Source organism: Mesoplodon densirostris, chromosome 9 (assembly GCF_025265405.1).
Source record: "Mesoplodon densirostris isolate mMesDen1 chromosome 9, mMesDen1 primary haplotype, whole genome shotgun sequence".
Taxonomy (NCBI): Eukaryota; Metazoa; Chordata; class Mammalia; order Artiodactyla; family Ziphiidae; genus Mesoplodon; species Mesoplodon densirostris.
This window is the reverse complement of record NC_082669.1, coordinates 106,753,097-106,767,976: the sequence shown is the minus strand read 5'-3', so window position 1 is coordinate 106,767,976 and position 14,880 is coordinate 106,753,097. Positions and strand designations below refer to the sequence as shown.

Genomic DNA, 14,880 nt, shown 5'->3' with positions numbered 1-14,880 from the left:
GTGGGTTAAAGATGCATTCAAAGGAGACAGGCCAATGAATTTTAATGTAGCAGAGTACGAAAAGTTTATTGATACAATTTCAGGTTCCACATTGCACCTAATCTTTTAAGAAACCACCACTGCTTACTGAAGGGTAGTGGTTGTCTTGAGGAAAAGCACCTATGAGGTTGAATTACAAGCTGCACTTGCCACTCTTTTCTTAAAACAGTTTTGGAGTAATATCAGAGGATGAGATTCACCTTTACCTCAGAAGGCTATCCAGATACTCTTCCCTTTTCTAGTTCAGTGTCTGTTTGGGAAAGGATTTTCTTTATATTCTTCAACCAAAACAACATGTTGGAACAGATTGAATGCAGAAGCAGATATGAGAATCCAGCTGTCTTCTATTAAGACAGATATTAAAGAAATTGGCAAAAATGTAAAACAGTGTCCCTCACTGATTATTTTAAAAGAAAAATAGTTAAACAAAAGTAAAATGTGTTATTATATTAACATGTAGCAGGCTTGCTGTTATTTTTTAATGAATTAATGTTTTAAAACTTTCTCAGTTTAAAATTTCTAATGTGCGAAATTTCAGTAGATACGCCCCATATAAACTAAAGGGGTCCTGAGACCAAAGTGCTTAAGAATGGTGTCTGGTGTTTTCTTTGAACAGTCTACCCTCTCTCTTTGTCTGTGCTAGTAACTGCCATGTGAGTCGTTAATGTCTCAATCTGGATCTAAGTTCAGATTCTCAGCGGTCGCAGTGGCTCACTTAGGGCTTCTTATCCTCTTTTGGTCAGTTCTTCTTTCTCCTCATGGGTGCATCTGGTTTTTAAATTTTAGAATGTCTCTTGCCATCTTTTTTCTCCATTCACACTACTGTCAATCCAGTCAGAACTCTTATCACTTTATTCCTGAATTACTTTAGTACTCCAGTTGTTTCTAATATAGTTTTCAAACTTGAATGTTGAATGCAACCCCAGGGTTGACTTGACTTTATTTATATGCTCTCTAAAAATGTACAGATATAAACTTCTTGTGGTAAAACCAAAGCAAAGTTACAGATTAAACACGGACAATCAAATCAGCAACATGTATTTAATGATGCTATTTTGTTAACATGAATAGCCAATCTATTTCTTTAATTTGGCTTAATACTAACACAGAGAATGGCTGTTTGCATATATGTGTTTTATAAAATGCTGTTAACTTTTAGTCTTTATTTGTTCAGGATAATTAGACCTAGTGGTTAACCTGCGCTGTGACACCTAGCAATCCTTGAATGCCAGTTGAAACTTCTGCAAAGCTGTGTTGATCCCTGGAGCACTGTGGAGTTACTGAAGCCTGCATTGGATAGATACTGAATCAATTATTTCTGGAGTCTTTACTAGAAAATATTATTACATATTTTACTACTGGGTTTGCTGGTTGGTGGGAACAAAATGCAAGTTGGTGACCTCTCTGCCTCCCACCGGCTTTGCCGCACGCACTGGGTGCTGAGCGCTTCAGCACCGGTTCCTCTGTTTGCCAGCCTTACCAGACCTGCCTCACCATAGCCCTCAACGCCGTGGTACATACTAAACATTTTTCTTTCTTTTTGATTGTTTCCATCTAAGTAGACTTTAAGCTCTATGAAGTCACAGATTTTTGTCTGTTTTATTTATTGCTGAGCCTTTCATTTCTGTAAAGAGTACCTAGCCATGTGTTAAATGTTCACTAAATATTGAATGAATGAGTGAATGCATATTAACACTTCTCTTTTAAAACCCCAAACTCAGATGCTCTTCTCTTGTGTTATGTGTTTAATGCTGTCTTCCATCTGGGGCAAAGACATGTTTCGCTGTCCGTCCTAAACACACCTAAACTGGACCTGAATTGTACAGAATTGTTTGATTTCTTTGATCAGTATATGTATAATCAGTGGCACAATTACTTTCCTTGGTTCAGAGTCTGTATTTCTATTAATATAACCTCTAAGTATATTATCTTTTTAAGTGAACACCATCTTATAAGCTCATACGGAGATCTTTTCCCCCCTTTTTAAATTGTTCAAGTCAGGTCTGAGTTTTTAAATAGTAGAATTAGATGTGGGGATTTCCTCCTCAAATTCCATCTGTGTATATTTTTTGTTTTTTCCTATTTAACATTTTACATAGCAGTTTAATTTTTAATATATCTATTTCTGTTGTGTTTATCATTTTAAAAAGTCGATGACTATTTTAAAAATGAATGTCTTTACATTAGGTTGTTGTATAACTTAATTCCCTTCTTTAAGAAAGAAACTTTATTTTGGAATAATTTTAGATTTCTGTAACCATGGTACATTTGTCAAAATTAAGAAACCAGTATTATTATGTTACATTTAACTAAACTGGAGACTTTGGATTTTACCAGTTTTTCTGTTTAGTCCTTTTTCTGCTCCAGGATCCAGTCCAGGACACCAGGTCGCATTTAGGTGTCTTAGTGTCTTCCAGTCTGTGACAGTTTCTCAGTCTTTCCTTGTTTTCATGACCTTATTTATTGGTCAGGTGTTTGGTCGAAATGTCCTTCAGTTTGGGTTGATGTGATGTTTTCCAGCGATGACTGAAGTGAGAGGTTGTGAGGTTTGGGGAAAGAATACGACTGGGGTGCAGTGCTGGTCTCAGCGCACGTCGGGGTGCAGGTGGCGGGTGATCTAACCGTGGCAGGGGTGTCACTGGTTTCTCTGCTGGGATGTCCCCTTCCCCTCCCTGGATTCTGCTTTGAAAGCAACTCACCTGGGAAGGGACTAGAGCTCCGTGCGTGGGCTCGGGAAGTGTGCACATGGATTTTGGAATTCCGTGTAAGAAAGACTTGCCCCTCCGCCCCCATTTACTTGTTTATTTAATCACTTCTTTCTCTCATAGACTCATGGATACTTACTTTATTAGTTCGGTTATAATACTGTTGTGATTTAGTTTGCTGCTCAAATTGCTCCAGCTTTGGCCCCTGGGAGTGCCTTCAGTTTGGTTCCCGCCCTTTCAGCCTCTCAGCATTCCCTTCCTGCTACAGGCTTTTCTCCTATTTTCCCGGTCCCAGCCCATGAACCGGCCGTTAATCCAGAGCCCGGCTTCCTTGTGCTGGGTAATGGGATTCAGGAGAGGAAGATGTGGGCGCTGGGGGTCCTGCTCCTGGGCTCTGTGGGCGGTGCCTGGAAGCCCACACGTGTCTGCTCACCCAGGGATGCGCGCGAGTCTCTCTGCGCCTGTCCGTGTGTGTATGAAAATAGAAGAGTTCACGCTGCTGTCTGACTCTAGTCCATCACCACCTCTTGCTTATTTGGCCCTGGTACCCGTGAGAAAACTTAACTAGAGGACAGTGTTTCTGTCCAGTTCTTTTCGTCTTTAGCCTTCCTCTGTCCAGTCAGAACACAGATTTCCAAAGTTTCCTAGGTTGGCTCCTTTTCTCCCCACCCGTTTCCATGGGCTTATCTCATGTGGTTTTAATATATCTCAACTCATTGTGTGGTCTGTATTCCTTCCTGAGATCCCCTGACATCCTGTTTTGGTTTTATTTACTTGCATACAGTCTATCATTTAAGAAAATGACTTTTCACATTGATTTGTTGTCTAACTTAACTTTTTTATATGCATATCGTATCCTGATCTCCCTCACCTGCTGTTGGGTGATGGTGGCCAGGACTTACATGGTGTAGTGCCTGCTCTGACAGGTGCTGTCCTGCGGCCTTATATCCTTACATGAGTGGGCTTCTCAGGACAACTCTGTGACGAGGACGCTCCTCACAGCATGCGGAGAGGGAGGAACAAAAAGGTTCGGGAACTTGACCAGGTTCACACACAGCTGGTCCTGGGAGAACTGGAGTCCAACCCAGGGAGGCTGGCTTTGCAGGCTGTGCTCTTGCCTTTGTTTAAGTTGTGGATAGGACTTAGGATTTAATAGGACCGGATGCCGTCTTGTTGGTTTATTGTTGGGACTTAGTTTGGAGTGGAGAGTGCTGCTGCCCACATTCTCTGCCCCACGTCCATGACAGGCGTTGTTAATTGCCAGAGCGCCCTTCCTGCTGAGCCAGAGCATGGCCAGCCTGGAGTGGGTCGCTGTAAGGTTCAGGGTGGTGACATGCAGTGGAGTCTGCTTGTCCTTGCGAATCCCGAATGGAGGACGCAGGCAGCAGCCCTGTGTGCTTGCCTCCTTGGGCCCCTCACTCCTAGTCTTCTTCTCATGGGGGTGTTTTCCATAAAGCCCCTCAGGCGTAAGACCTACTTCTCTTAGGTTACTAATTTTTATCTCTTACCAAGAGTTACATCTATAGGTCTCTCTAAGTTCTCCTAACCCTAACCCTTAGCCTTACCCGCAGAATCTTATTTACCATTAATTTCCTTTTGAGTTTATTAAAGCAATGGATCTTAACTTAAAAAAGTAATTGAGGGGGCTTCCCTGGTGGCGCAGTGGTTGAGAGTCCGCCTGTTGATGCAGGGGATGTGGGTTCGTGCCCCGGTTCGGGAGGATCCCACATGCCGTGGAGCAGCTGGGCCCGTGAGCCATGGCCGCTGAGCCTGCGCGTCCGGAGCCTGTGCTCCGAAACGGGAGAGGCCACAACAGTGAGAGGACCGCGTACAGCAAAAAAAAAAAAAAAAAAAAAAAAGTAATTGAAATTGGTAAATGTGACTAACAGCTGCCCTCAAAGCATTTTAAATATAAAAGCACTATTGAAGATTGGTGATTTTTCAAAATTGGCATTTTCAGTTAGGGAAGGACATCGAGAATATTGCAGTCATTATTACTTAAATGTTGTTAAATTTGGATTTTACCTTCCTTAGTCTGGTCTTCAGTTTAGAGTCAAAGTTGATGCTATTGACTTGGTTGAGAAGGGTAAGTAGTACATGTAATTGAGTTTTTAGTTTTCTTCAGACAACTAGGTGCAGAACTCAGCAAGACTAGTAGATGGCGAGTGCCTGGATTTGGCAGATCCTTTAGGAATGAAAAACCTTTAAAGAGGGGCATGAAGTGCACTGAAAATGCCTAGCGCTTTTTTTTTTTTTTTTAATTCCTCAGTCATTGGCAACTGAGTAAGGAGGGGCAGGAATGTTACCTTATTTCAGAAAAGACCCCTTACAAGTAGACTAGAGTTGGACTTGACGGAGAAGAATGCTGATTCCTGTGCTGTGTGGCCCAGTCACTGGAGGTAGAGAGGTGTGTCTTGGGGTCACCAGGGCAGGGGCGGAGCTCCTCACCACGTGGGGGTGGAGCCAGTGCTGTTGACCATGAGGAAATAGGGCTCGAGAACCTGTCTTCTCTTCACTCAGGCGTTGTTGTGTATATAATCTCAATATTAAAACGATACCTCAGACCCCTTCTGTGTCTCATGTGGTGGAAAATCTAATCCAAACTGGTTTAAGCAAAAGAGAGGGAATTCCTTGGCTCACATAACTGAACAGTTGTGGCGCTGGTTTGGCAAAGCACGCCGGGTCAGGGCTCAGTGATGGGACTAGAGTCCATTTCTTGGCTTTGGGTGTTTTTTCTTTTTCTCTTCTTGACTGTTCTTTGCAGGCTCTCCTCTCATGGTTGCAGTTGGCTTCCAGCGATTCTTCAGGCAGCATGTTTCCAGGTTCAAACCTAAGTGGAAAGGGTGAGCATTCTTGACCTTGCAGGGAACCTCCTGAGACTTTCATACCTGGTTGTGTATTCATCCCTGCACTGGTCACTACAGGGGCTGTGGGCCAGGGCCTCGGGCTCCCTCCATGGAGGTGGCAGTCCTTAGAGAAGGGTGGGTGGCAAGTTCCCAGAGAAGGTGAACTGATGCAGGGCGGCAAAAAAAATTTGAGTTTGGTTGATTCATAAATTAGACTCTGGACTGTGTAATTTTCCTTTATTTTATTTATATGTTTGTGATCCTATAAAGCTTTACTACATTGTTTTAAGGTTTGGATGGTTCCCCACCATAACCTGGTTTGTCTTTTGAATTAAAGCATAACTGTTGTTTTGGTTTCACTGTATATAGGTAGACTTGAGCTGTAATCTGCTTTGAATAAGAGAAGCTGTTTTTTTCCTGGATAAAAATCATACTTGTGCCATTTCACCTATGAAACTAAATAGATCTTTTCAGTGAGAAATTTAAAAATTGGATTTTTCACAAATCCCCATCCATTTAGTAGCCAGTCATTTTAATAAAAGTTTCGTTTTGCTAATAATGTACGAGTATTCCAAGCTGTATCTTAATACTTACTGGGCTGTGATAGTGGGAAATAAGTCAGAAGAGCTGATTTGTCTGCCTTCAGGGTGGGAAGGAGCGGGGGAGCTCACGTTTGAAGGCTTGAAGTCCCTGCACGTCAGGCCTGAGAGGTGGGTGAGCCTGCCGTCTGGTGTTCGCACCTGGCTGTGGGGTAGGTGGTATTATCCCGGTTGTTTGGATAAGGTCTCTCAGGCAATATCAGCTTCCCTAAGGAAGACCCAGAGGCTCCAGGTTTTGTGCTCAGGATCTCTTGATTTGTAAGGCGGTGGGACCACAGGGTCCTGACTGCCCCTGAGACTCATCTCCTGGGTTTCTCCGTGGTGGGGTGACTCCCCCTCCCTTCCCGCACTCAGCACAGCGGCCACCCTTCCTTTCATACCTTGTGGCACAGCGACTCATGATCAGCGCATGTTAATAGACCTGCCTTTTGTTTGTTTTTAAATCTGTTTGCCAGGCACACAGCCTGCGATTTTACAAATGGAGAAACATTGTTCTTGAGACTGAGGAACTTCCAGTGGGGGTGAAGTGGGGTGAAGAACGTGAAAATGTGACTTTAATACGTTGTAAATGCTGTGATAGTCGGAGGCAGTTTGCTTTATGTAAAACATCCTTCTAATGGTGCCTTAAATTTTGTTATTTTTTTCATGGATCTGCCTGTTTATCCCTATACTTTTTTTTTTTTTTTTTTTTTTTTTGCGGTACGCGGGCCTCTCACTGTTGTGGCCTCTCCTGTTGCGGAGCACAGGCCCCGGATGCACAGGCTCAGCGGCCATGGTTCACGGACCCAGCCGCTCCACGGCATGTGGGATCCTCCCGGACCGGGGCACGAACCCGTGTCCCCTGCATCGGCAGGCGGGCTCTCAACCACTGCGCCACTAGGGAAGCCCTATCCCTATACTTTTAAACAACAGTCTGTACACTTTCATTTCTTATCCTAATTCAGAGGTCATGATTCTTATATTTTGATAATGTCCCCTAAATGAATCACTATCCTTTTTTCTTTTCCTCTCTATTTACCAGATATTTACCAGATCGTTCTATAGCTTAAAACCTTCACTTACTTACTTCTTTATTTGGAGGAACTTTGTGAAGTTTGTAAACGTGGAACCTTCTCCCTTCATGCCCTGTACGGAGAGGTTGCTTCCAAATCAACTTTGAAGTGTTTTGTCATTGATGGAGCACCTTGTTAGTTTAGTGTAGCAGCTTTGGTTTTGTCCTGACATACTTTTCCAGAGGTGTTGTTACTAATGGTAGAAACACATAGAAGGTATTACAGCGTGTTAGACACGGAGGATTCCAGTGGAAAACATGAAGTGCTAACTAATGAAATGATACCTCTTCACCACGACATAAAAAAAGTGCACCTTAAAAAATGCATTGTAGTGATACCCGTGTTGCACATCAGTGAAAACGGAAGCCGTGTTCCCAGAGCAGGTTTTTATCAGGCATAGTGGTGCTGCCGCCCAGGACCAAGAATTTGTGGAAGCAGCAGATGGGACTAGTTGTGATGAGTTTCTGAGCTAATGCAACAGATCATCCCTTTTTATCTAATTCCTCTCCTTTCTAGCTAGGCCTTTGAAGTGCTAAGTGTCTGAAAATAATTTGCATAGAATTACCTGAGCTCTTCTGTTAACTAACCAGCAGATGTGAAAGCAAAAAATTGCCACAAAGTCATTTTTAGAATAAAGCTCCAGCCTCTCCCTAACTTTGGCGTCTTTTTGCCCAGCCTCACCGTCTTCCTAACTTCTTCCCCACTTTCTGTGTTTCCGCCAAGCTGGGATCGGCTGTGGGGTTTAGTCTTCTCAGCGCTGAGGGCTGTCATCCTTGTTCCACTCAGCACCCCAGGCAAGGTCGCACTTTGAAGCTTTTATGGGACTCGGTCCTATCTCTGTGATCTCATTCAACTGTCTTTATCTTAAGTTCTGAAATCTCTTCATTCTCCTCATTCCCTCAATTCTTGTAATTTGGGCCCTTTACCTAATTTGGGGTCCACCTTTGTTTGCAGGGTCTGCTGGCGGCCCCTCTCCGCCCTTACAGCCCCGAACCCAGCTGGCTCCTGCTCTTACCTGAGCCCCTTCCGTTCTCTCTTTGCCTTTTGAAACCCGACTCAACTTTTAAGGTTGAGTGGTCGCTTTGCTGCCATCCTTCTGCAGCTCCTTACTTGCGTCCCCCACCCTCAGCCCCAGTACTTTTGCATATTTATCTCATATTGTAAAGTCCGTTCTTTTAGGCCTTCTGAGGTCGGTTATAAGCGCCGCCAGGGCAAGTTCTGCGTTTCATTCATCTTTGTATATTCATTGCCTGATTCTTACTAGTCATTAATTACGTGCTTTCTTTGCTGCTCTCTCAGCTTGAATAATCCACCATTTGTGTTCTCTTTCGTGGTTTGGTGGTGGAATATTCCTACAGAAAGTTCCCACTGACCTCTGGGTTCCTTTTGTTTCTCTAATTCCTCTCCTTAGGCAATTTTCTCTGTGCCCGAGGGCTGTATGTAAGCAGGTACATGAAACCCTACTCAGTTATTCAAGCCAGAAAGCCATCTTCCCCATGTTGAAATCCTTGCCATGTTTGCTCTCAAGTGACTCTTGAAATCATTTCCTTTCTCTCATCACCAGTGTCCTCTCTTGTCTAGGGACAGCCCCACCTTCCAGTCTCACCTGGCCTCACCTTTGCCTTTTACTCTCTTGCAGCCTCTCCTGCCGCGCACTGCAGTCAGCTGGGCTTTCCAGCGTGTAAATCTTCCCCCTGCCCCTTTACTTAAAACACTCTACGACTTTGCATTGCGCTTAGATAAATTAAAGCACAGATCCCTAATGTGGCACCTTTGCACCATCCGATAGAGGAATGTCCTTCTAATCTTTTGAAGATACAAGTACAATTTTAACACTTTGATGAACAAATGTTCTGGAAGAGGACACCCGTTTAGACTCTGCGGTGTGAATTGGACACCCAGTGGACTACAGGCCGAGCCCACGTTGCACATAACCGGCTTCCAGAGCCTCTGCAACCACAGATGGGGTGGGAGGGTTCCCTGCCTTCCTTCTCCTCTGGCTAGCAGAGGAGCCCCCATGGCAGGAAAGGTGGCACGAGGCAGAAACACAGACTTTCATCCCAGTGTTGAAGGTGAGAAGCATGGTTGAAAGTGCGTGTAGGAGGAATACTTTAATTTGTATGGTTATCACATATTGTACTGTATATTTTCTACCTTTGGTGCTGTATGTAGATTTTACTTCTTTTTCAGATTTATCTTTTTCAGTCATTTATGCCTGTAGCAACTAATTTAATGATGAAAAACTTAGAATATGTGTCTACATTTTTTTTCACTCCACAAGTGTGGATCTCACAGCTCGTTACTGTATATACTTAACTCCTATAATGGGTCACATTTCTGTAGGATGACTGCAGTTGAGGAGTGAAGTATCTTTGTAAATACAAATGTCTTTTAAAAGTTGTATTAAATAAAAATTTATACTTGGAATGAAATGTTTTTAAGGACTTCACCATGCAGAACAAATGAGGACCCTTCTTGCAAATATCAACAGTGTAATGATGTGTCGTTTCTCTTGTTGATTGTTAGTTTGCTGGGGATTAAAACACAAGTGGTCATATTCAGGCTGGTTAGATTAGTGATTTTAATATGAAACCATTGCTTTTAGAATAATCATGGGCCAGACTGGGAAGAAATCTGAGAAGGGACCAGTGTGTTGGCGGAAGCGTGTAAAGTCAGAGTACATGCGCCTGCGGCAGCTCAAGAGGTTCAGGCGAGCTGACGAAGTCAAGGTATCCTCCGTCTTCTGTGAAAATGCGGGTACAGTTAAGGATGGTTTACCCCCTAAAGATAAGTTTTAATTTGAAAGGGTAAATGGTCTTATTTACTGTAAGATAAATGAAAACTTGGAAGTTAAGGTCCTTGGTCTGTCTTAATTAACATAAAAATCGTACCATGCACATTAGTGAAGTGAAAAGATTTTAATCTAATGGTTATTCAGTCTACTTGGAAATCACCATCTTTTCAGTGTAGCCTTGTACTGCATGTGGAGACCCAGGACCCAAATATAAAGGAATGTGTTTCATGGTACTGTGTTCGTAAAGTCATTGTGATTTAAAAAATATATAGATATATACAGAGTTAACAAAGAAAGGATGGAAATAATTTCCTATTCCCCTTCTACTCTCAGTAAAATAATAGATGTGGTGTTTTTGTATTATTTGAACGTGGGAAACCACAGTTTAGTGTAAAATCCATGTGCTTTTGAAGGAATGTCCCTGATACTTTTGAGGAATCACTCAATTTTAACCTTCATTAGAGATGTTACAAATTTTCTAACAATGAACAATTTCTTTTCTCCTCTCCTTCATTTTTTTAAAGAGTATGTTTAGTTCCAATCGTCAGAAAATTTTGGAAAGAACAGAAATCTTAAACCAAGAATGGAAACAGCGAAGGATCCAGCCTGTGCACATCCTGACTTCTGTGAGCTCATTGCGCGGGACCAGGGAGGTTGGTGAACTCACGCACTGTATGAATTATCAGTGCATTTTGGTTTTTGCTTTTGGAATGTTGGTTGGTTATCTAGAGGAGGCCGTTGACCTCGGATGTCCCTTGTTTTATTGTTATTTCTCTTTAATGTGCAACTGATTCCTAGATGTTTATAAGACTGTTCATTAAAAAAGAACTTTAACTACTCCCGAATGTCCTCATCAGATCACAAGTTAGAGCAAGGCTTTCTGATGCACAGCTGTCTTTTTTCCTCCCCCTTCATATGAATTAGCCATGCTGTAAGAAATGGTTCTTTTTCATCCATACTCATGGAGTAAACAAGCTTCTTATAGATTTTGTCCAAATTCTAAGGCTCTCTCTATAAGAATTTTTAAATTTGGGGTTGAGAGGTCAGAATTTCCTTTTTTAATAGATTTTTTTTGAACGAACGAGGTAGAAAATTACTGTTTTCAAAGGAAGGCAATACATCTATGGTAGATTTTATAATGAGATGACACATTAAAACATAGTGGCAGCAAGATAAAAAGAAAGTGGCAGAAACTTACGCAGTATAGAACCAATCAGTAGGATTTTGGTTAAAGCGTTTCTGTTTAAGTACCTGTTTTATGCAGGAAGACATGGCATATGATATGGAATGCTATTTGAATGGGCATGGATGCAAAAAGAGGGAAGAAAGTGATCTGAAATTTAGATTATACTGTGTAGTAGATGATTGTTGACCTGGGTGTCTAAACATGGAAGGCATCTAAACAGTGGAATTTGTTCTAAAATAATGTTTTCAATGAGCAGTCATTTTTTATATGATATTGTAATAATCAAGCACTAGTTTGCTGTCTTACGAGACCTGCTGAGATTGTGTGATACACTGGCTTCAGAGACTGGTCAGTGCTATTATAGTAGCTCAGTCTGTGCTACAGACACGGTCCTAGTGGTGATTTCAGTGATGGTGTTGTGGTCTTGATGGTGACACATATGGCTTGGGATTACTCTTAGTTCTTTATGCATTTTGTCAGTCGACAGCTCTTTAAGCTCTGACTTGCAGTTGTATAAATATGTATTATATGTTATTAACACCTTCTAGTCATCGGCAACAGGTCAGGGCCTACACATTAGAGGTAAATGACTAATTAATATACTAAAGGTGAAAGGGATTCTTTTCTATGCCAGTCAGAATGTTCTCAAAAGGGATCAGGATGGAGCCTCTAATTCTTTTGAAAGTGACCTTTTGGAAATTTTGAAGTGAAGGAAAAAGAAACCTCGTTTTTTTCTCTCCAGAGGGATACATTTTAGAAATTTGGAGAAATAAAGTAGGAACACATGGAATACTTAATTTTGCCACCCATTACAAATCTCAAAATGCTGTTGAAAGCCCAGCCTACATTTATAATAAAAGTTAACATCAATAATGATTTCTGACACTGCACTAGGTACTACTGTACCTCATTTTGTCTTCATGATGGTTGTATCACCACTTTTTTATTCCCAGGTGAGGAAACTGAGCCTTAGAAGAACTAAAGTCAGTTTCCTTGCTCTAATGATCTGATGTGGGCCTGGAAGAGTACACTTAGCTCAGACACATTAAGAAATTATTAAAGTTCATTATTTATGTACAACCGGAATTGCTCATGATACAATTTTTGGTGTTAAATTTAAGAGTACAGTTGATTCAAATGAGTATTTACTAATTGAATTTTGCTTTTAATTTTGTCAAGTGGAGATAAAAGTCACTGAATGTAAAGATACCTAACTTTTTATTGAGTTCATGAGAGAAATTGTAAGAAGAAATTAGCATTTTAATGAAACAAGTGTTTTTCTAAACTTTTAGTACCCCATGCAGGTTGAGAAAAAACATTTTCACAAAACAGGAGGGGAAAAGGAGGAAAGTAACCCCTAGCCTCAGGAATTCAGGTTTTGTTGCATGGAACTCGGGTCAAAGCACGTTTGTTTCTGAGCCGCTCTTAATTACTGAGTCTGCTTGAAGTGATTCGACTTCTACTCCTCCGAGCCCATGGCCCCTTTCAAACCATCATCACTGACTTTTGGAAGCTGAAGGTTTATACAGTTTGTGATAAGCTTTTTGGTGTTATCACAATAAATAATAGAATTTTAGGGCTGGAAAGGACTTTAATGATCTCTGTCTAGTCTCCTTACTTTTCAGATGAGACTATATCCCTGTTATTTTTTCTTCAGTTTGAGCATTTCCAGCAATATATCAGTTTCTTTTACATGCTTTAAAAGTTGGAGTCAGCTAGGTCAGAAGCAGGAGGATAAATAAGTTAGCCTGTTTTGCAACGACTTTCCTAGTAATAGGCTTGCAGGCTTGGCAGAATTTGGGACTGCACTGTTGACCCAAACACCTAGAAAGTCCATGGCTTTCAACATTTGGAAGTGCTGTTGTAACATTGTTTTAATTAAGTCCTTATTTTTATAAGCTGATCCTTTATAAGTGCTGTCTTCAGTTTAAAGCCTTTGAGCATGACGACGATTCAATGACAATTTTCAGTCATTCACTCAAGTCTTCTACTTTATTCCCTTCTGTACTTGTAGAAGGGGATAAGCTCAGTTTTAAAAGGGCCAATTTTATCTACGTTATTTTAGTAAAGAAAGTCTGACAAGTTTACTTTCTGATCTAGTGAAGTGACTGCTGTAGATTCTGACTTGAGATCAAGGAGCCCTGCAGTCGACCTGGAGACCACATCTTTAGTCTGTTGTTTCCTTAATGCATGCTTTTAGGAGACTTGTGGGTACTTATTTTTTGGTGTTGAAGTTACAGAACCTAAGCCATGTTGCCCATAGGATCTCAATACAGAGTATGTGTCTATTTTCTCTTTTTAAAAATACTTCTGACTTCTTGAAGACAGTGACTGTAATATATGTTACATATATTTCCTTTGCTCTTCAGTTTATCTTTTTAAGGAGCATTCAGCTTAAAAATGTCATGAAACGATACATACAGGCCAAGGGATGTACGCCGTATTGCCATAATATGTGGCTGTTTGTCAGAAAATTATTTCTAGGTGACATTCATTACTTTGTCTCATCAGTCAGTAAAGAACTTTATCTTCTGGAAGTCTGCGCATTGGTAATCATGTTCTTTATTGTGTCTGTTTTTCCAGTTCTGATGAAGAAGCTGGTTTAGGAGTTACTCTTGTAGTTCTTACTAGTGCATTTCTTTTTGTACATTTTCCATTTCTTGCTGAAAACAACAAGGCACTTTCCCCTTTCATTGATTTCTTCATATCAAGATTTTTATTACTTGTATGTATTATGACTCTGAAAGGGAGGCTTGCTCAAATGATGTCTGTCTTCTGGGCAAGTGGTATGATTGGTTTAATAATTTAAAAATATCCTGCCAATATGCATTTTTAGATTCCCAGGAGAATGTAATGTTCTTGTAAGAATTCTGTGTCTTGTTTACTAATGAAAAGAGTAAGAAAAGTGGGGCTTCTTCAGAATGTTTAGCATACAACAAGCAGCATCAGAAGGACCTCCTAGTCCTCGTATTCATGAAGAATTAAGTCTTTTGGACTTTTCAGTACGTACAGGTTTGCTCTTCCTATTGATATCTTAAAATTTTAAGTTCATCACCTATCATTTGATATTTGCAAATGAATTTTTTTCGTGGGGGGAGGCTTCTTTCATGACGCAGAATGTGTAAGTTCTTTCGTAAGTTTGCAATTTGGGCTTATTTTTGTTGAAGGAGAAGAAAAACATTGTCTTGTTTACCTGTAAACACTTGATTGCATTATTTATTGACGTGGTAATGCACTTTCCTCAGTTAATTGTAAACAGAAATTTAGTTACTATACACAAAGAAAAAATAACATGCCGGTGTACCCAGTGTGTAGTGCTCTTTACTTAAATATACTCCCAACTTTCAACACAGTAACATGCTTTCTTTCCTTTGTGAATTTCGGGATTATAGGACCAATGTGTCCTGCCCAGCATTTGAGCAGATATGGCAGGGAGCTGGGTCATTTTTCTCATGTCTTAGACATAGATGAGTGGTTCTCCCAAGTGTGTGTCTTTACTCTCACTCTGAACACATCCATCCTTTTCTTGGTTCCTCAAGAAACTGGTTCCTTAGTTGCTTTCTGCTGCTCTTTGTCCCTCTTAACCATCTGTTGGTTGAATCTTGTGTTAACTCTGCCAGTCCTTCCTGCCCGGGTCACTTTTTCAACTCACGGTAGCC

General features: G+C 41.2%; 1 protein-coding gene across 5 annotated transcripts in view; it reads left to right on the top strand.

Moving 5' to 3' along the window:
* EZH2 (enhancer of zeste 2 polycomb repressive complex 2 subunit) overlaps window positions 1-14,880 on the top strand; it is a 62,453-nt gene that overhangs the window by 14,523 nt on the left and 33,050 nt on the right. For 2 of the 5 annotated variants that reach the window (XM_060107815.1, XM_060107813.1), the window contains exons 1-2: window positions 9,847-9,970; window positions 10,560-10,661. In XM_060107815.1, the coding sequence (XP_059963798.1) occupies window positions 9,854-9,970; window positions 10,560-10,661 (219 nt within the window). In that variant the 5' untranslated portion in view covers window positions 9,847-9,853. Of the gene's footprint in view, window positions 1-9,846; window positions 9,971-10,559; window positions 10,689-14,880 lie in introns of those variants that run through there. The other 3 variants (XM_060107814.1, XM_060107812.1, XM_060107816.1) reach the window with 2 other exon arrangements.